Source organism: Manacus vitellinus, unplaced genomic scaffold (assembly GCF_001715985.3).
Source record: "Manacus vitellinus isolate BGI_N305 unplaced genomic scaffold, ASM171598v3 scaffold_4_pilon, whole genome shotgun sequence".
NCBI lineage: Eukaryota > Metazoa > Chordata > Aves > Passeriformes > Pipridae > Manacus > Manacus vitellinus.
This window is the reverse complement of record NW_021940604.1, coordinates 28,497,510-28,519,627: the sequence shown is the minus strand read 5'-3', so window position 1 is coordinate 28,519,627 and position 22,118 is coordinate 28,497,510. Positions and strand designations below refer to the sequence as shown.

General features: G+C 38.6%; 1 protein-coding gene across 1 annotated transcript; it reads right to left on the bottom strand.

The window, feature by feature from the left end:
* Nucleotides 1-7,879: 7,879 nt before the first annotated feature.
* Nucleotides 7,880-21,228, bottom strand: GPR63 (G protein-coupled receptor 63). Its single transcript, XM_018078370.2, has 3 exons — nucleotides 21,141-21,228; nucleotides 16,408-16,485; nucleotides 7,880-13,286 (listed from the first exon to the last, which is right to left on the bottom strand). The coding sequence occupies exon 3, from the start codon at nucleotides 13,142-13,144 to the stop codon at nucleotides 11,885-11,887; it is 1,260 nt and encodes a 419-aa protein (XP_017933859.2). The 5' UTR covers nucleotides 13,145-13,286; nucleotides 16,408-16,485; nucleotides 21,141-21,228; the 3' UTR covers nucleotides 7,880-11,884.
* Between the last annotated feature and the right edge of the window lie 890 nt (nucleotides 21,229-22,118).

Genomic DNA, 22,118 nt, shown 5'->3' with positions numbered 1-22,118 from the left:
CATATAGGTCATCAGTGCATTACAAACACAAGGGTTTGTTGTTCTACAGGAGACATTATACTTCCATGTCTGAAATATTTACCCAGGTTTACATTTTCAGTATGCTTGGTTTTTCTCCCTCTGTCCAGGGTAGCCCTCAATTAGAAAACTGGCTCTAGGGGCTCAAAGAGCAGTGCCTGTATCATGATATTATATGATAGTGATTGATATTATATAATGATTAAGACTCTTCACCATCCACCCCAAAATAACTTGAGTTTTGCAAGCAAGATCATTTAAAAATGGTTCCTCGGGCAAGATGTAAATTTTCAAGCACCACGAATGACAGCTTTGTTGTTTTCCACTCCAACAGGGAAGAAGGCCAGTACAAAGGACTATAGTCATCTCATTATTTTTACACACTGAAAGGCAGTAAGAAATGCATAGCAGTAGAGCCTTCCCTTTTCTGCTGTTGTTGTATATATCTTTGAAGACCAATTATATGGATGCAAAACAATAACAAATGCATGACTTTTTCATATGATATAGAGATTTGTGGGGGTAGGTCTGTAAGCATAAATGACAGCGATGACAACAACATGTAAGCACACATACACACATCTCAAATCCCTCCCAAAAGTACACTCATCCAAAAAAATACTTAGTTCGGGAGAGTGTCATACCTTTAATACTGGTGTCTGCATAAGTCCAGAAAAGTAAGACCTACTGCAGAAACATAACCTGGAATTTTTCATCCCAAATTATTATTTAGAATAATATTAATTACTCCACCAGTATCAGAACTAAGGAATCTTGGTTTCCTAGTTTACAGATTAAACATATATATGCACCTTCTCCCACAACAGCCACATATTTCTCTTCATTCAACTTATCTTTGTTCCTTATATTTTGGGATATAACAAAGTGTTCTGAAGCCACTACAAACAATAACTGCTCTAACATCAAATTTTAAAGTAGTGCTGGTATTAAAATTTTTAAAAACCAGTAATTTTCTGAAGATTTATGACTCAAATCCCTAAAATAAGAGTTCCAGATATGCAATTGACCTATGGCAACACTGTAAAATCCCAACTGCTGCAAGACTGAAAACAATACTTACTGTAATCAATTACCCAGACTTCCTGCAACTTATTTATTCCAAACCCTTACTTAAATGATTTACAGCTTACAACATAAAATGAAGATATAGTTAAAGAAGAGAACATATTTCTAACTGCACATTCATTTTTAAGAAGCCTTTCAGTCACTTGATACATGTAATAGGAGCAGATCCAACAGAGATGGGTGATGTTTAAACTGAGCTGTGAAGTTTTTACATAGCTCTGGGTGGGAGAGATATGAGGGGTTCAGATTCCTAGGCATGATGTCCCTGACTGTTTTTACTTCATTTACTCTCAGAGAAGTCCTAAGGAAACTGATTCTTAAAAAAAATTGGCCCCATCTAAAAGCTAAATCCCTTTAAACTGGATAAGCTTTAACACTCAGAATCAGTCATCTAGAAAAAAAATCCATCATACAAAATGTATCTACAAGATACAGAATGCTCTGGAAAAGGTATGAACCATTTTAGTTCTGAACCGAGCATAGACCTGAAGTTGAACATAACCCTTATCTGCAGTTCCAGATCAGTCCAATTCTATTTTCAATTTATTTATCTGTTTGAGTATTGAGATAGTACTTCACGGTGGCGTCATCATTCTCACCTGATAGGGCATCCTCCAGAACAATCACCAAAACAGGAGCTGCAGATTATTCCTGGGGACAGCACTAGACTGTTTTAAGATGCTCACTACATAGCACTACGGTACTCGTAAGTCCAAAACCAGTTACTAGGTGCAATTGCTACAGGTGCTTTGTCTACAAGAGGAGAGAAGTGAATTCAAGTCCTTGTTTAATGAACAAATTGTTTTATTAAAGTCCGGGGTTCTTGAGGAAAAGAGAGGGCATTACTGTAGTAGCTCTGTAGGCAAGAGTTGCATTAAATGCTTGGAAAACTGGCAGGGCTTTGGTGTGACTTAAGTACCTACATTGTAGCAAGATGAGGACATGGCTGCTCCCAGGCATGCCCAAAGAACTGACCTCATGTAGCTTGTAAGTGTAGACACCTGCTGACCCTCCAGGGACAGGGAAGCATCTAAACAGATTATGTTTACTTCTTCATTTCTTTAAAAATCAGTGTCTCTTGTGCCTCACTTCTCATTTTATAAAACTTTGGATAATAATTAATATTTCTTTTATAGTGATAAAAACAAACCCAACCATGTTAAAAAGAAACTGTGAACATAATGATCAGAGCTAAAAAATATCTGGATTTCTGTGCTAAAATTATTTTGGACATTCTATTCTTATCTTTGGGAATTTGACATACATGACAAGAATTTTTTTAACTCAAATATTTAGAAGCTTTTATTTATTTCCAGATGGTATGTATCCTACCTATCCTACACATACCATGATTTAGTGAGTTATATGACATCAAGTTGTATGACATCAATATTGATATAATACTGATATCCTACACATACCATGATTTAGTGAGTTATATGACATCAAGTTGTATGACATCAATATTGATATAATACTGATATTTTTATTATTGTAAAGTTTATGAAATCCATTGAAAAAATATTGAAACTCATGTCATGCAAATTCTATGCTAGAAAACCACACCACTCAAACAGTTACCCAAACCAAACACAAAAAAGAATGGACAAGACCAAAGGAGCTTACTCAAACACTTAAAAGATTATTGGAAGTACTTGTGGGGTTTTGCTTTTTCCCACTTTATCCTCTATCATTTGTATCTTGCATTTAGCAAAGCTGGTGGATAAAGACAAAGAGGACAGAATTAAATCTCTGTCCTCAAAAAGTTGAATATACAGATGACGATTTTACTTAAGCAAAGCACAAATATTTATTTCTACTCCAACACAAAGCTGCATAAAAGGTGACATCATCTTTTGTTACTCAAGAAAGCACTCCTGTATTTCATTTCACTCTCTCCTCACAACTGGAATAACTATTCTTCTTTTAATATGGCTAAGATATATTTCAGGTGATTGCTTTTCTCAGAAGAATTGTGTATGCTGAAACATATTTGGGACTGGTTTTTTCCCCCTTGGCCATGCTCTGCTCTATCTCTATGTTTGAGTAGAGGCTGAACCTTGCTTTACTTTCACTGTAGATGGTTCATGCTGATCTTTTGCTCCCAAGGGAGTTTTCCCATTGGTCGAACAACAGCTTTCGAGGAAGGAGACTCCAAAACAGGCCCTGGACATGGTAATATTTGTGGCCCCTGTGTCTGGGGATAATATTTCATCATTCTTTGCACGGTGTTTTGTTTTACTTTTTGACCATACTGCAGTTTCAGTCCCTCAGGAGACACTCTGCAGAATCTGTTGCTTAGTAATAGTAACCTTCATGGAAATTAGCTTGAACTTCAAAAGAACAAAACATCTTTCATTAGTCACAGGTTTTCAGATAATGAATTCCTCTGAGAAAGTTTATTAGAAAAGCAAGCTTTCCAGAATCAAGTGCCTCCAATGTTGACCCAAGATGAATGTCCCTCTTGAAAGGGCCATTTCTTTGTGCCCCTTAAATTATGTTTGAGATTGTTTCTATCAATAGTTAGGCTCACCTTGACAGTGGCACTAATGAAGTGAAGTTTTATGTAAGAGCAATCAGCCTCTCAAACAGAATAAAGCCAGAAAAAATTACTGCAGTCATATAGTCTGGCCTCCTGTGTAATACAAAACACATGAATTAATTACTGTGCTAACAAAAGCACTTCTTAAAAAAATTATCTCAAATATAAAATGCTTTTAGAAATTTTATTTTTCCTTGAAGACCTGCTTTAGTTAAAAGTACTCCTGTTGTGTGATAAAGAGGAGGTGATAAGGACCAGAGGGGTACCAGAATTGCTGTAGATTCCTATTGGGAGGGTCAGAGGCAAAGACCTGCATCTGGTGCCCTCTGAGTGGAGAAAGCCAGCCACTGCTGTGGGCTGTCTCAGGTCATCCAGGCAACAGAAAAGCAGCTGCTCAGTAGAAATGCTTAACAGGACTGAGACCTTCCTGCTAAAGTTCTGGCTTCCATCCCCCACTGCACCTACCTGAAATCCTACATTTCCATTTCATGTGGAGAAAGGCAAGGATCCAACTACAAAGAACTCATCTCCTTTAAAACACAGTCACATGGAGGACTATTCTCAGAATAATGGCTAGCATGTGCTGCTAAGGAGGCAAAGGGAGGTCTGATTGCCTCTCCCACCACTTACCTAGGAGGCACAGTACATTGCAAGAAGCAGTAAAAGCTTTGTGGAGACAGAATGCATGGCACAGGAATGAATGAGATACTGGTGTCTGGAGACCAGGACACATAAAGCCTCAGCTTCCACCTACATTTATAAGATTGCGACTGCATTTCACATCAGGTAATCCCTGAAGAAAAACTGAAATCAGCTGGGCAGTTTGGGCTGTCTTCAAGCATTCTGACTTGCCCAAATTAGTAGGCAGCAAAGTCAGGACCCCTCAAGTGTGTTCCTAGGCTTCCTTCTTACTTTAAATTTAGTCTTATAAATTTTGCATTGCTCCCTCTATCTAGTCTAACAAAACAGATAGGAGAGCAGCTCAGCCTTGATGCCTTCTGCATTTCTAAATTTGACATAACAGAAATGGAATAATTACCAGAACTTAAAAATCATGCTAGAAGGCTGGGTGATTTTAGAACAGACTCTATACAGTCTTTTCTACACTGGAACATGAAAAATCAAAGACCAAGTAATTAAAGGTACAAGGTACAATACATTCTAGTTTAACAATGCCAAATCTCAGTGTAAGTTTTCTCACATAGAGGCAAAGTGCTCTAATTCCTTCAGACAATTTGGAGACCAAACTGAGCCCAATATAATTTTGCAGGAGAAAATCCACACCATGGTCAAAAGAGCAGGAATTTCACGCCTCATCTACAAAGAAGCACTGAAGGAAGTGAATCAAGTTTTAAGATGCACAGTCTTCTGTCCAGCACAGTTATCATCAGAAATCAAAAAAAGTGTCTAGGGCTTTTTGGGGCTATTTCTCTCACTCCTTTCGGAAGGTAACCTGCCAGAAGAGCTCCTAAAAACCTGAAAACATCCACTCATCTCCACTGACTGCAAAGGAGCCTCAAGTGATTGGTGGAGCTGTCTATGCTATAGATAGCTGAAATATCCACAGATGTATCTCATCATGGATGTCTCCTGCATATATGCAGACGTGTTGCAGCGCTGATGGCAAGGAACAGTGCCATGCCCATCTCAAACTAGAATTTACAAAACAGGCTTTACATTATCTATGCCACATGCCATAAGCATTTTCAGAGCTCAGTCAATAGCTAAGGCTGCAAAAACCCCCATAAATGAACCCAGACGTCCTGGTAGACCACTCCCCTAACCTCATAACTCAGTAGTGAAAATATTTAGGAAGGAGATATGATTTCAGTTGTTCTCAGGATCCCAGAGGATTTTAAACAGTCTCTCCTCAATGCTTTAATCAGTGGATTGTTACCTAATCTGAGGTAAGAACAGAAAGAGGACCCTCTCCCACCCTGTAAAAGTTGTTTCGCCTTCAACAGAATAATTAAATATTCAGCAGAAGTGAGACATGCGTGTCTGGGGTAGTTACTGCACGTAACCAGGGGAGAACCTGGCTTCCCCTGCTGCTCTCCTGACAGCCTAACTGCAAAACCCTACACCACCTTGCATCAAACGGCGGCTGGTGCACAGCCTCTCACCTTCTTCCCATCTCCTCTGGAACAGCACACAGGCTGATAAATGACAGCTTCAAATCTTCTCCAGTGAGGAAGGGAAGGAAATCCAAGTTTAGGGAATCAAATCCAGAATTACTATTCTCATACTTAAAGTGTCAATTAAGAAGCAGATAATAGAAGAGATGTCATTTCATCTCTCTTCCTTTAAAAGGAATTACTTTTACAGGAAAAGGCAGCACTGACACTCCAAAGAACAGCAGGGCTTAAACTACAGCCCTGAGATTTTCACGTAAGCTCCAGTGGCTCCCTCTTGCCATCTGGGGTGTTCAGGCAGTACCCTCAGCCACCAAACTCTCCCCTCTGTCTTTGACACAGAGCCCAGACCCAGTAAATTAAAAGAAGCTATTGTTAAACTTATATCAGCTGTGATTACATCCCCTCTGGAGATCAGACAAACTGACTTTTGGAGGAATTGTCATTTATTTCACTAGACCTTCTCCTTCAACAGACAGGGCAGTGTTGGTGGAATTCCTACTCATGTTGGTGAACAGGCTTAATTTTATTTCAGGTCTACCACAGAGATTTGGATTGCAGTAATCTATTTAAGGCAGAGCACCAATTATACAAGGAGTATGTCTCATTATTGCTGTGTTCTGTGCCCACACACCAGCAAAGATGGTTATCTAGACAGGATAATAATATAAACCAGGAACATGCTCTTCTTTGGTATTTATGAATACTATGTTACTTATCAGCAGTACTGTTAGTGATTCGGTATCAAGCTGCATTCACTGTAGGTAGAACACAACCCAACAGTTTGTGCATAAATATCCATAAATAAATTTTAAAAACTCTCTCTGTAAGGGGCACTTAAGAAGTCCCATTACAACTCACATTTTCATCTACCCTGCAGTGCAGTCACTGACTTAATGCTGTTTTCCCCCTCATATCTGAGCAGAGTTGTGGTTGTCTCCATGAATGCCATTTTTCTTTGAGAGCAAGCTATAGGACCTTTTGTTATGGTGGAGGGTCACTAGCAGATCCTGTGCCCAGAGCCACAGAGACAGAGAAACAAGTCAGCTAAGGGATTCTTATTCAGTCATGAATTGGCTATAGAGAGATGTAGCTTGGGCTCCAAAAGATGAGTGTGGAATAAAACCTGTAACACTACGGGGGACAAAACAAGAATCCTGCACTGGCAGGATTGCTATATATTGCACATATATTTGCACTAGAGGCAAATATATGTGCTCCTGTTCAGTCCAACCTGAACTCAAGGCAGGGGAGAGTGGAGAGGAGAGAGGTTTGCTGGCTGCACAGCTTCTCCAGGCACCTCCACCTCCTCCTGCCGCCACCGTACCTGTTGCAACACAGCAGTGCAGAAGGCGCTACCTCAGGGAGGTCGGGGGGACCAGAAGAGGACAAGAGAGAAAAAAGTGGTTGTTGCAGAGGTACAGTTCTCACCATCAGGCATGTGGGCAGCTGAGAAAGGCCATTTCCAAGCAACCAGAAATACCCATTCCCTCTCAGGAATTCTTTAGTGACATGTCTTTGACTTTAGCATTTAGAGAAATTGCTCCAGCAGAATTTCTGTTAAATCATTAGCAAGCTGAAAGATTTTCCCAAAACAGCCAAGAGCCTGAACATTTGTCACTCTACTAATATGGAGAATAATCTGTCACATACAAACATGCAGCACTTGAATCATAAAGGTCATTATCTTGTGTTGATATGAATCATGCCATGCAGTACCGCTGCCTGGTTTATTTATTGTAGAATAAGATGATCTTAATTACTCAGTCCAAACTAAAAGGTAGTACACCCAGTTCAGGCAGTATTTTAGGAAAATTATATTCTTTTTAGGTATTCTCTCTCTTGCTGGATACTATTTCAGTTGGTTTAGGTACTATTTTCAATTGTTTTGACATGTCTCTACCCCCGTGCCTTAGAAAAGAGCACTCTAAATGCTTTACATGAGAAACATTTTGGCTTAAACAAAACCACTTAAATCAGGCAATCTTTGTTATTTAATATACAGATAAAATAAATTGTTTGAGACTATGAAGTTGGGCATTAAATCCAAGAAACCTGTGAATGTACAAACATAGAGTCAATTCTGAAGATTTTTGCTACCTTTTTGGAGAATGTTTATTTTCTCTCTTTTTTTTTTGTTTATTTTCTCAAGTGTTTTCACAGGTGTAATATGCACAGAAAAGACAATGCCACTTGTTTTAAAACAGTAATTCAAGGTTTCTCCACATCAGAAAAGGACTACTTCTCAAAAAAACCCAAAAAGATCAAGCCAGTTCATACTGGCTCCTGGAAAATTGGACTTAAGATATTCCTCACCATTCTAACCACAACAAACTTGTGCTCTGAATTTTTAGTTTTCACACAAAAATAAATTAAAATCTCTTTCAAGGAGGGCATTGTTGAATGATTTGAGAATTAGAAATCTCAAAAGGTCGCAGAAAAATCATTGAAATCTTACAGTTTTTTATGCATATGCTCAAAATAAAATATGAAAGCATTAAGCATACAAGTGAAAAAAAATAGTAACAGAAAGCAATAAGAGGCAAAACAATTTTCTCTATATACAGAAATATTTTACACAAATAACACGAAATGACAAAAATACACAACTTTGAGTACAAAAGAATCATTTCATCAATAGATTTATACAATTGAGAACTCTGTAAGCAGCATGCTTTGACAGAATGAATTAAACTGCAACATAATTCAAAATACATTCATTTAAATCCTCCATACTAAAGATGTCTGAAAATGTAACATGAGGGAATACAGATTAGCAATGACTCATTTCTGGAGAGGAAGAAAATTATAATTCCCACATAGAGTCAACAAGGATCTATTTGAGTTTTTAAAATCCTTGGTCTTGGTCAAGCCCACTAAAATGCCTCAATAGCCCAAATTCTGCCAACATGTTTACGTTTTGACATTACAAATGTTAGCATGGTTATGCAGGATCCTTGGCAGGATCACAGGCAGCAAGACTGAGCAGTTTAGAGGTCTTCAACTTGGTTCTAGGACTTCAGCTGCAATTATCAAGGCACTGCTCTACAGATGTATATTAGACACAATAGCTCAAATAGACCTGTAAACACATAATTACCCTGGGGATACTTCTAAACCACCTTGATTCTTGAACACCCTTTTGTTCACGTATGCTCTCATCACCTCAGAAAACCTAGTGTGAATACTGTATCACTGTGTAAATTACCTCTGAATACGGCCAGCAATTTGGGTTTCTTTTCTCTAAGGATCAGCAGATGCAGCTCTGAGAAGAAACCTTGTTACAGTCAGTGTAAGCAAACACTTAATTATCAAAACAAATTAACTGTCTTTGATGTTTGCAATTTCCACTTCACAGCCAGTACTTATCGCAAATTGAGAAATCCCCACAAAATGTTTTCCCCTCCTCCTTCAAGAAAGTAATTTCACTAACTTTCCTGTATTACTCATCTTCTTCTCTTCTTGAATTATTATGTTTTACAACACTCATTCAAATCTCTTACGTTGTAGTGCTGGAAGACAGCAAAAATACCTATTCCTGCCATTTAGACAGTGTATGCTCTCTATTACTTTAAGCACAGTTTTGCTGCTTTCAGAGAAAAACAGGTATGACAGCTCTGAAATGGAAAATCCATACTAACCAGGTCATAAACTTCTGCTATCAATGTAAATGTAATTGAAAAATAAAAGCTTTACTGCAAAGACACACTAAAACACTCTCTTTTATAGTGGAAGTCTTTTACTGTCTGTCATTTCAATCAGAAAAATCCATACCATCATCAGTGAAGTTGACAAGGAAAGGAAAGCATGGACATCAATAACCTCACCACTGCTGGGCAACACGTAACTTTACATGTAACCCACAACCTCACAGCCTCAGCTAGCAGCTTTTTTCAAAAAATGAAATTACTAAATTCAAAATTGTTCCTTTTATACTCCTAAAATTTAAATACTGCCAACACTTTTAGCAATAGCTGTCAATGAGAAGAACAGCGATAACTTAAATTAGTTCTTCATTGAAGAAGAATTCACATTGGGGTGTGAATGTTTTGTTATCCTCAGGAAGCAAGCAGTCTCTGGACATCCACACAGAACAAGGTATTTTCTTCATGCAAACATGTACTGGGTAGATAGACAGAAGTAGAAAGAGAGATGGAAGCAAGAGAAGCCCAAATTCTAGCTCTGGTTGTTAGGTTTGTTGTACATCAATGCCCCTGTTCTCAGTCATGGGCTCAAAAAGCTCACTGCAAGGACACACAGATTTTACAGGCATTTTTCCCCAGCCTCAGAGCAAAAACCTCTGAGCTTCAAAGCCCAAACCTAAATCTTAATTTTGCTTATCTCACAATATTTATTTAGCTGATTGAAAAAAAAATAATCTGAGTCTGGTTTGCCATCATTAAGGAAAATCTTTGCCATTCTGCTTTCCAGGCAGGTATCAAGACAGCCTGACATTAATCAGAAAGGTAGTTTGGCATTTCAGGGAGAGAAGCTGATGCCTAATAGATGAGAACAGCAGAATAAACCCTTGAGGCAGCAGCGACTACAGAGACAAAGAGGCAATGAAAAAAAATCAATGTAAAGTAGTATCAGAGGGAAAAGGGGAATTTAACTTACATTCCCAGCAAATTCTGCTGGCTGACTGTTATAAGGGGTAATGGCTGAAAGAGGGTAGATTTAGATAAGATACAGGAATAACTTCTTCCCTGTGAGGGAGGTGAGGCACTGGAACAGGTTGCCCAAAGAAGCTGTGGATGCTCCATCCCTGGAAGTGTTCAAGGTCAGGAAGGATGGGGTTTTGAGCAAGCTGATTAGTGGAAGGTGTCTGTACTCATGGCAGTGGAGTTGAAGCTAGATGATCTTTATGATCCCTTCAAAACCAAGCCATTCTATGATTCTGTGATTGTCTATTTATGGTTTTGGTCCAATACTTAAATTGTAAAACAAGCAAGTTGAGGATTTTTTCTTCCCCTGTAATTACTATGTAGACTAAATCCTAACCTCAGCTATGGGTTATTTGCCATCTCTTTTCTGGATTACCCTACTATTTCTAATTCTATCCCAACAAATGCCTGACAGCATGATTTCAATAGTGTAGAGCATACCCAGCCTTATATGAGCTCTGAGCAGGAACATCACTACGAAAACACAGTATAAATTGCAGGCCCAAAAATCACTATTTCAGATAGGTTTTCAGGCATATCATCAGGTTTGAGTAGCTTGTAACAGCCTCAAGTAATAACTACAGTCACCCTTTACCTCATAATAATTTTCACATGAACACTATTTTATTAAATCTTGTGTTAGCCTAAACCTCAGGTCATGGAATTTTTGTTGCTCTCTTTCCCTTCCATTCCTTTGTTTTCTCCTTCTAACTCCTCTGATAACTGAGCAGTTAGTTACTTTTGACCAATTGTTAAAAAAACAGCAAATTTATGACTGTACATGTAGCTATACCAACATAAATTGCCCTCCTACAACTTACATGGGTCTTTCATTGAAATTCACCAACATAACAAATTATAACAGCAATAATAATACACCTTCAATACAGAATAAAATGTTCCAATGAACAAATTATATAGTAAATTTTGTAAAGTGCACAAAAATATTAATGGAAATATTAAAAAAAAGTTTTCTAATGTTATAATGAAAACTTCTGAAATATTGTTAAATTAAATAGAAGTAATCTAATGAGACTTTTTGGATCTATTATATTGGCAGACAGCAGCAACATTTTTCAGAAAAATTACACCAACTAAATACACCATATCTTAGCAGCATAAAAAGTCCCTACAATTAGATTGCAGGCCTAGTAAGCATAAACCTGACAAAATGTTACAAATGTAGTTTTCATTTAAAAGAATGGATTTCCATGGAATCCCAGAGGTAACATTTGTTATTTTGTTTACATTGTATTCTGGTAGTAAACCTAACAATAACCAATCACTTTCCCTCCCTCTATCTTCCCAAAATTGCACAGAGTAGTGGAAAACTAAATCAAGTTATGGCCATACTGAAAAAGCCATATGAAACAAAACAAAATTCGACCTAAAGCCGGAAAACAATCCCAAAATACAACAATCATTGTCAAAGAGCCACAGTTTCAAACCACCGACCGGTGCTCCCCACACACATAGATGGCACTGGGTCGAATGCGCCGCCTTGTATGGCCAGGTAGCTGTGGCAGAAACTTGAAGAACTTGGGCATCAAGTCTAAGCATGCGTCATGAAACTTCTTAATCCTCCAGTAGTAAATCAGTGGGTTCAGTGCAGACTTGAGGTAGCAGAGCCAAAGGAGCCAAGTGCTTATCTCAAAAAAGTTGTGCTTGTAGTAGAAGTGGCTGTTGAACGTGGCAATAAGGCTGTAAGTGGTGAATGGTGCCCAACAGACTATGAAGACAAGGAATAAAATCAAGATGGTTGTGAAGGCACGAGTTTTAAAGCTCATATCAATATTCATCTGAAAAGGTCTCTGTAAGCTCATGAGACCAAGTTTGCTGGCCTGGCTGAGACATATGCTATCAGGGTGGCTATGGATACGAACTGCATTGTGGCGGACGGTGTTGAGTATGCCCATAAAAGAATACAGCATTACCAGGAAGGGAATAAAAAAAGAAATTAGCAAGATAACTATCACATAGGCTCGGTAACCTGGGCTCGTAGAGTAGCCAAAAACACACTGAGGTGCTCTCGAGGGTATCTGCAAGTTAGGATTCCCTACTGATAACGGAAAAGCAACAACAAAGGATGCTGCCCAGGAAATCACAATGAGAATCTTTGCACGGTAAGGGTTCAGTTTATCTTGCCTCTGAACTATGATAAGAAATCGGTCAATACTAATAATGAGAAGAATGGCTACCCCCTCTATGACAAAAAGCCAAAAGAACATGGCAGAAACTCTGCAAAATATATCCCCAAAAATCCACTGAGTGGTAATGATTGTTATAAGAGCAAATGGCATATTCAGCACTGCCAGCAGCAGGTCTGCAAAAGCCAGGCTTGCTAAGAGGATGTTAATTGCAGATCGCATAGCTGCCTTCTGGTAGACCATGAGGCAGACAACAAAGTTTCCAAGGAAAGAAACCAATAGGATAAATATCATAGCAGCAGAAAGAATGATCTGGAGTGGCAAACTCAAGCTCCTGAAAACTTCTTGCGATGGCAGGATAGCTGTAGTGTTTACCAGAAAAGTACTTCTCTCAGTGGTGAGCACAACACCTGAACTATATCTCAACGGCTGTGTTGTGCCACTGTGAAGCAAGAACTGGGGAGTGGTAAAATTCGTATAGGCATTTTCATAGACAATAAAAGTAGCATTTGAGGTCCCAGAGTGGGCCAGTGTCAACATTGCTGAGAAAACCATTGCTTCAGGAGAAATGAAAGCAGAAACAAAAGTCTTCAAGGCATTTCATCTTGTTCAGGCAGTATTTTTAACTGATCGTTTAACAATCAAAGTTCAATGTCTGAAAGCATCAAAGTTCTTAAGTTCATGTCAGTATTTCCATCTGAAAAATAAGAAAGAAACGTAAAGAAACAAAGTAAAACTCTGAAACCAATGGGAACCAAATGATTGCTCACCTTTCCTTAATGAAAAAAGCACCTTTAATATATGTTTACACTTCAGGTTGACACAATTTACTTAAGCACCAGACACAGAAGTCTCCTACTATTTGGCCTTTCTCTCCTGCTCCTGTAGTGCTGCTGATACCATGCAATACTCGCAACTCACCAAGTTTTTTTCCCTACTTATCATAACCAAGGTTGGAAAACTTTTGTGTTTGAAAACAAACTTTACTGATTAAGAGTGAATAAATCAAGTAAGTATCTTTACTTAAATCTCATAATTTTTAAACTAACTTCATTATTTTGGTTTGGAATTGCCTACAGATGGAAACTTTAATGACATTTTTAAATAGTTTAAATAGTCTCAGTATCGCCTATCTGCCTCTTTGGGAAGCACTAAAAAGCCTACCTATCCAAGTTACTGTACATAATACAGAATTCTTGGTTCTGTGTCAGTCATCCACATTAGGTGTCTCAGGAAAAACATCCAAAACATTCTAACCTATTACTAATTATCAAGTAACTTATCCACAGGATAAAAGTATTTCTCAATTTGTTGCATTTAGAGACTGACTCATATCAAGATGCAGGAAACTATCTCTTCTTTGCTCACTACAACGCTTCCCATGGCAGCAAGTTTTCCTGCTTTTGCTGGTCTAGGCATGTCTTTGTTAATTCAACTTGGTATCCCAAATAATTTAACTGTGTACACCCTCTTTTTCCCTGTAGATCTAATCCTTAGACTGCTCAGCTCTCTCCCTTGCCATTATACAGTCATGGAATGGTTTGGGCTGGAAGGGACTGTAAAGGTCATACAGTTCCAACCCCACTGCCACCTTTCACTAGGTTTTACCAGGTTGCTCAGAGCCCTGTCCAACATGGCCTTAAACACTGCTAAGGATGGGGCATCCACAACTTCTCTGGGCAACATGTTCCAGTGCCTCACCACCCTCACAGTAAAGAATTTTTTTCTAGTATCTAGCCTAATTCTCCCTCACTTCAGCTCAATGCCACTGCCCCTTGTCCTATCACTACATACCCTTGGAAAAAATCCCTCTCCAGCCTTCTTGCAGGCCCCTTTCAGGTACTGACACAATGCAACATTTCTTTTTATAGTTTACATGTGTTGTCTCATATTTACTATCTTTACATGTATTGTATTAGTATTGTATTATTACATGTACTTACATGTACACATTCTCATAAATAAAATACAAAGATTTGAGAGTTTTCTCCCCTTTTCAGTGCTAGCTCCTCCCCTCTATCTTGGACTATTGAAGACTATTAAAGACTCTCAGAGCACATTGGCATCTGATCAAGCTGGAAACCAGATGGATTCTATGCCCTTTTAAAAAACAGATCACTACAGACAGAAACAGAAAGTGGGATTCACCTCATTCATTCGGGATGACTGCAACAGTCCCTTCTGGCTGTTTTCATGTTTATAATCAGAAAAGGGATAGAGCCATCTTCAGAGGGCATCTCCTCCATCTCTGCACACAGTGACAAGCTTGTGCTGCTAACACAAACAGCTTATGTTTGGTAGCACAAATCCTGCCCGCGGTATTTAAGCAGGTTCTGCTTGGTATCAACGTTGGGCAAAAGTGATGGGAGGAAGGAATTTTTTTATGAATTTACACAAGGACCACATGCTTCGTGTTGGATCAAAAGTTTACCTTTCACTGGATAATACTTCACTGGCAAAAAAAATAATGGTTAGCTTAATTTATTAACAATTAAATCAGAGTAGAGTAATGAGAAAATAAAACTAAGTCTTAAAAACACCTTCACCCCACTCCTCCCTTCTTCCTGGGCTTAACGTTGTGCCTAATTTTCTCTATCTCCTCCCCACCAGCAACGCAGAGAGACAGGGAATAGGGGTTGCAGTCAGTTCATCACATGTTTACTCTGCTGCTCCTTCCTCCACAAGGGGAAGACTCCTCACATTCTTCCCTTGCCCCAGTATGGGGTCCCTCCCACGGGAGACAGTCCTCCATGGACTTCTCCAACATGAGTCTTTCCTACAGCCTGCAGTTTTTCTTTGAACCACTCCAGCATGGGTCCCTTCCACAGGGTGCAGTCCTTCAGGAACAGGCTGCTCCAGCATGGGTCACCCCCAGGGTCACAAGTCCTGCCAGCAAACCTCCTCCAGCATAGGTTCCTCCCTCCAAAGGGTCACAGGTCCTTCCAGGAGCCTGCTCTAGGCTTCCCATGGGGTCACAGCCTCCACCTTCGCTGGCCCGCGGTCCTCCTGGAGCTGAAGGTGGAAATCTGCTCCACTGTGGACCTCCATGGGCTACAGGGGCACAGCTGCCTCACCATGGTCTTCATCACGGGCTGCAGGGGAATCTCTGCTCTGGTGCCTGGGGTACATCCTCCCTTCTGCAGAGCTCTCTCACATATTCTCACTCCTCTCTCCACCTGTAATTTGCTTCTGCACAGTAACTTTTTCTCCATTCTTAAATCTGTTACCCCAGAGGCACTTCCACCATCACTGATGGGCTTGGCCTTGGCCACTGGTGGGTCCGTCTTGGCACCAACTGACGTTGGTTCTACTGGTCACAGAGGAAGCTTCTCACAGAAGCCAACCCTGTAGCCCCACTGCTACCAAAAGCTTGTCACATAAACCCAATAGAGAGTCATACAAATTCCACTTCCTAGAGGTTTGACTGCTTGAATGGGAGGGAATGATATAATTTTCTATTTTATCCTATTATATTTCAAAGACTGTAAAACTCAGCAAAAGTATACTAGTTATGTATATTGACATTTTTGCAAAAATGAAAAATTCCATTAACTTTATTCTAGATTTTTTTTCCCCCCATTATTTCTCTTTAATTTTATTTTTACACTAACTCTTTTAGAGAAAGCCTCAATGCTAATTACAAGCTAAAGTATCTATATTAGCTGAAATTATTCTTTCTTTGGTCTTTATAAACTTTTCCTTTACTAGTCTTCTTTAATATACTTTTTAGAATAAAGTATGGAACCAACAGTGAAAAGGTTAACAGAACTTTCCAGAATAAGTAGGAAATATTTTAGCAATGAACAAGAAAATCTCACCCAAAGTTCCACTGAGGTTTATGACTCCACAAGACAAGAACACTGAAGAGGAAAGGAAGCTGTAGCATTCTGCAGGGACTGCAAAAGAGAATAAATTCAACAAATCATTTTGGATTTAAAATCTTGGAGCAAGAAAATTAGATCCCCTGGGCAGTATCTTTTAAAGCTCTGTAAGCAATAAGCCAGCAAAGGTAACTTTTGCATTTCTGATTGGCTTTGACAAGGTCTCTCCAACAGGGCTCTAAAAGAAACTAATCTGTCATTAGATACATGTAAAACCCTCCTATAGACAATAATCAGTTTCAAACAGGAAACAAAAGAAGGAGCAGTTAGTTTTGCAGAGAAAAAAGGTCACCAGAATGATCCTACAAAGAAAATCTATACTAGGGTCCAAGCTCATCAACCTGCAAAAGAGAAGAGGGAAATGCAAAACTATGACATTTGCTGATGATGAACATGAACTGTTTTTCAGGGTAATATAATAAAAACTAAGATCAACTATAAAAAGGCATAGAGGATTTCTTGAGGAGTAGTGGCAAGCCACTAGTCTGCCCAATAAAATTCAGTGCTAGAGATAAAGCTATGCCTGGACTGAAAAAAAGTTATCTGTACAGTAACAGGTGCTAAACCAATAATTACCCCCCAGAAGAAAAACAGATCTTCAAATTTTCATAGTCTGGCCTATGAAAACATCAGCCAAGTGCTCAGAATTGTTAGCAAAGACACTGAGAAGAAAACCAGGAGGTAGCTATATATATAGTGTATTCAGATATGGTATCTGCTACAGTACATATCCATGGCACCTTCTTATCTTCAGTACTATGTTCAATTCTGCACCACCCGATCTCTATTCAAAGGTGACTAGAAAAAGGTATCATAGAGGTCTACAGAGTTATTAGTGGCACAGGGAAAGTGAATGATTGCTGTCTTTCATAACATAAGAATACGAAAAGTCAAAGGAATCACAAAAACACAGATTAGTTGAGGTTGGAAGGTACCTCTGGAGGTCATCTTGTCCAACCTCTCTGCTCAAGCAGGACCACCTAGAGTCAGTCATCCAGGACCATGTCTAGGTGGCTTTTGAGTATCTCCAATGATAGACTCCACAACCTCTCTGAGGGATCTGTTCCAGTGCTCACTCACTCTGAGAGTGGAAAAAAAATTGCTTCCTGATGTTTCAGCTTCTGCCCATTGCCTCTGGCCCTGTCACTAGGCATGACTGAAAAGAGCCTGGCACTGTCCTCTTTGCACTTTCCCTTCAGGTATATATATATATATATATATATATATATATATAATATATGTACACACATTGATAAGATCCCCCTGAGCCTTCTCTGCTCCAGGCTGAACAGTCCCAGCTCTCTCAGCCTTTCCTCACAGAAGGGATGCTCCAGTCTCTTCATCATCTTTGTAGCCCTTCACTCTATTCTCTCCAGTATGTCCGTGTCTCTGAGGAGCCCAGATCTGGAAATTATTATTTCACAATTAATTGTGAAAACATTTGCCACAGGATGTTGTGGATGCCATAGAGCTTCTGTGGATTAAGAAGGCAATTTAGGACATATTTCACATGATCTTTATATAGATGTCCATGTCAGGAAGAAGTGAATCACCCATCTCCCTCTGCTGACAGCAAAGGGTACATGGCCATCTGATTTGAATACAGACTTTTGAGCACATACATATGCAGTTACTGGACTAACTTTAAATATACACAACAGAATTTGCTTACTTAGGTTAAGTTTACATCCTTTATGCCACATAACTTTATACTCTAAAGTATGAAGTTCAGCAGAGGCTTAGATGGTAACACGTATCATAAAAGCTTTAAAGAGGAAAAAAATCAAACAAAAACCAACCAAACAATTCTAATATTCCACAGTAAAGGACCAAAGTTTTAGAAAATACTGCTTTATCATAAATTTTCCTTCTAAACAGAAGGAACCAGACAAGGGGAGCAGGAGCAAAGATGTTCTGCACCCTTAATTCAGTCAGAAAGATTGCGCTACTCCACATTTCTCAAGACAAGGAGCATCCAGATTATAGGACAAAGGATTCACAGACATCTATAGCCTATTCCTAACAAACCCAGGAAAAGTGTCTAAGAAAAGTAATCTCACATATGCTCTCTCACCATCCCAGCTCACTGTGCAAATAGCTACCTCCTATTTTGTGCTTCCTCCCCTCAGTGTGACGTTTGTATGTTTTCCTGTGTGGCATTAACAGAAGGAGAATGACCTCATGCAAGCTGCTGCCTGGACCAGCCAACTGCTTAAAGTAGAAATGAGTGGAGGCCATTTGGTTGTTGCATAAATCATCAGCCGTATCTTTTCAAGGACGAAAGAGTGAGCACTGATCAACTCTTGCAAAGAAGACACCTAACCTAGTAAGAGGACTGCAGGCTTTGGATCCAACATAAAAAGTAACTGTTGAGTGTTGCTCCTGTGCTCACTGCTTCCTGATGATTTCCAGGCAACACTCTTCTCTGTACTCTGTTTAATCACTCTGAGGTATGAAATCTTTCTGTGCAGTGCATACTGAATCCGCATGTTCAGATGTGATTTGGATTTACACTTATCTAACCTGCAGGCAATGCTCTTTCTCAGCTATCATCCTTCATAAAAGTGACTGACAATTTAGCCAGTAATTTCAAGAGGATCCCTTCTATTGCAGTCATAAGTCCTTTTTTTTTCCCTCTACTTAAAGGGCTTCTACCATGAGCATCTACATGATTATTAAACGTGTTCCCCCATCCTTCTTCCTACCCTTCCAACTTCCCCAAAATTATGTAAAGATAGAAAGATGAAAGGAACCACTAAGATAACTTCACAGCAATTCTATATCAGTTCTCTCTCGCTCTTTGAGAAAGACAGATCCTGTCATTTCAAAGCCACAGTCATTCCTGAATGGTAATCACATAGCTTGTAAAAGACAACCATGCTTTGATAGTTTAAATGGGTAAGGCTATTGATGGTCAAGTGCTCAAGCAAGAGGCAGAGAGATACCCTTTTGTCACAGCATTCTCACTTTTGGAACATGTGCTCTCACAGGTTCTTTTCAGATGCAAAAGAGGTTCATACAATCACTGTTTTCAATTTCAGTGCTAAAATTTACTGTGTATGCACATATTCTCTCAAGCAAGGTTCTCGTTCATATGCAACTTTCTTTTTATGGAACATAATAGACACAATTATTTCAATAAAGTACATACTTAAAGCTAAATAACACACAAATTCCATTCATCAAATATAATTATTGCTAGAACTATGGCATCTGTTTTTAACAGCTTTAGAAGCTAAAAGGTTTCTGTTCAAAATTCGGATAGCATGCTCAACTGGAAATAAAACATTATATCTTATATGCAAAGGCAACATCAGTCAAAATCAGCAGCAGGGAACCTAACAGTGCCATAACAGGTTTAATGCAGATCAGAACACAGCTGCCAAAATGTTCAATGATTTAATATATTTGTCTGCTAAAAGCATATTTTCAATACTGATCAGCATCAAGATTTGGTCTAGCACACAAAAACACCATTCTTATTCAGAAACTTGAAGCTAGCAATGCCTGGTACAGTGATCCTATTTCTTGGGGATGTTTTAAGGTTACAAATGGGAAGCTTCTGCATGTTTTATAGCTACTATTAATGGTTTTATTTTAAAGGCAAACTTTGGCAAAAATTATTTTTGCAACATAAAATCAATTTAAAAAGCAAAGTATTTCTAGGGGGAAAACAGTAACAACAAGCATGAAGGCCATGGGCTTATTTTATTTTCAAAACAATTTATATGCCAACAGAAAATACTCGAGTATGTGCTCTCTGACACCCCGTTATTACACAAAGCAGCCCAGGACATACACCCCTCTCAATATGAAACAAGCATTGTTTCCTGTGCAATTAAGTAGAGGCAGGAACACATTGCAATGGAATCCTTTCTGCTAAAGCCAGTGCAAAGAATGAGTCAGAGCACAAATCAGCAGGGACAATGTTCTTACCTAAAAGGAACCAGCAGTTTTCAGTTTTAATACATATTTACATATCCTAAATTGAAACTAATCAACTCCACTGCATGAGTAGGTGACCCATAAAACTATTCACAAGAGGCATTACTTTAATTTAGGAAATTGTCCTTTTTTCCACTCTATAAACACTACTGTAGCAATTGTGGGAAAACAGTCACCTCTGCTTTGGGTCATTTAGTACAACTAATTGCCCTCTTGAGGGTATTTCCTTCTGTCCTTAATTCAGAGAGCCATTAACTGTCAAGAAATGTCAGCCATGGGAATCATTATTACTATTGCAAACCACAAATATGCAAAATGTAAAGAATAATCCTATTTTCTTAGCTCTCAGGAAAACTCATGTTCTCAAGTTGTAGATCATGTGAAAGGACTTACACAGTTCTAGGTTCATTTCTTGTACTGTCATATCTCCCCGCCTTCTAACTTTCCCACTAGCTCAACGGTCATATAACTAATATTCATGATGAAGAGCTAATTAAATACTGTAGTACCTAGAACAACAGTAAACATTGAAAACATTACTGAAAATATACTATTTTAATTCATAGTCTCCTTCTAGTTATTAACACACAGCTAACAAACTGGAAGTTTTTTAAATGCTTGGATTCCTAAATTTTAAGTGGACTATACATACAATCACTATATGTCAGTGTAGCAAAAAAAACCCAAACCAAACCAAAAACCAATGAACAAAACAAAATGCATACCAATCCAGACAGGCTCCCACGAAGAGCAGGAATCATAAGTCATCTTGTGCTGTTGTGTTCAACAAAGTATTCCCTTCCCAAATAACCTGCCAAAAAAATAAAGTAAGTAAAATGTGACATATTTACTCTCAAGGCAGGACAAGATCAGGATAGCAAAATTTTCCCTGTAAAAAAACTTTATTTTTATTGGGAAAAGTAGAATACACTGTGTCTCCTAACAAAAGACAGATCATAAGAATCTCACCATTTAATACTAACATTTGCCAGGACTGGAGTAACATGTTGTTTTAGGTCTCATTCAGACACATTTATTTCATTTGTAGACAAGCACACAGCTGTTAGCTGTTGTAAGTCTTATTGGATCTATGAAAATACATGCTTGGCCTTAACCATCAGGGCTCTGATCTCGATATCCCCAAAGACTCTCAAAACAATGACATTTAAATCTACGAGGTATTACTGAGCATCATAGAGATGATGAATAAATTTTGCCCAAATGGCAAAGATATTAGCATAACAGTATCAGAAAAACAATGAGCAAGAAAACAGGTCTAGAGGGGAAGAATAAGCCATGAAAGTTTCAGTGCAGGATCTCAGCACTTCCTTTACATGCACTTGTACCAATCATCATCACACCTTAGGTAGTTAAAATTATTTCTGTAAACTGGGCCTAACACAGCTAAAAAGTTGCACATTCTATCATGGCATACCTGTTCTTAACTAAGAAAGTCGATTTTCAATGTAGCTTTTACTGATATTCTTAGAAGGAAGCCATAAAATTTCAGTGAGCCTTGAAAGCTGAGTTTATGTCACACTAATAGACTTGGGTGATCTAATTAGTTTATAAATATTATTTATATATAAAAATCAAGAGAACAAAGATATGGGCCACACACACTTTCACACACTATTTTTTAAAAGGTTACCTAAGTTTTAAATTCTGCCAGAATAAGCTTTAGAAACATCTCTAAGTCACCT

Excerpts from the sequence above, each read along its gene's own strand:
- GPR63 (XM_018078370.2), bottom strand. The coding sequence starts at position 13,144 with ATGGTTTTCTCAGCAATGTTGACACTGGCCCACTCTGGGACCTCAAAT.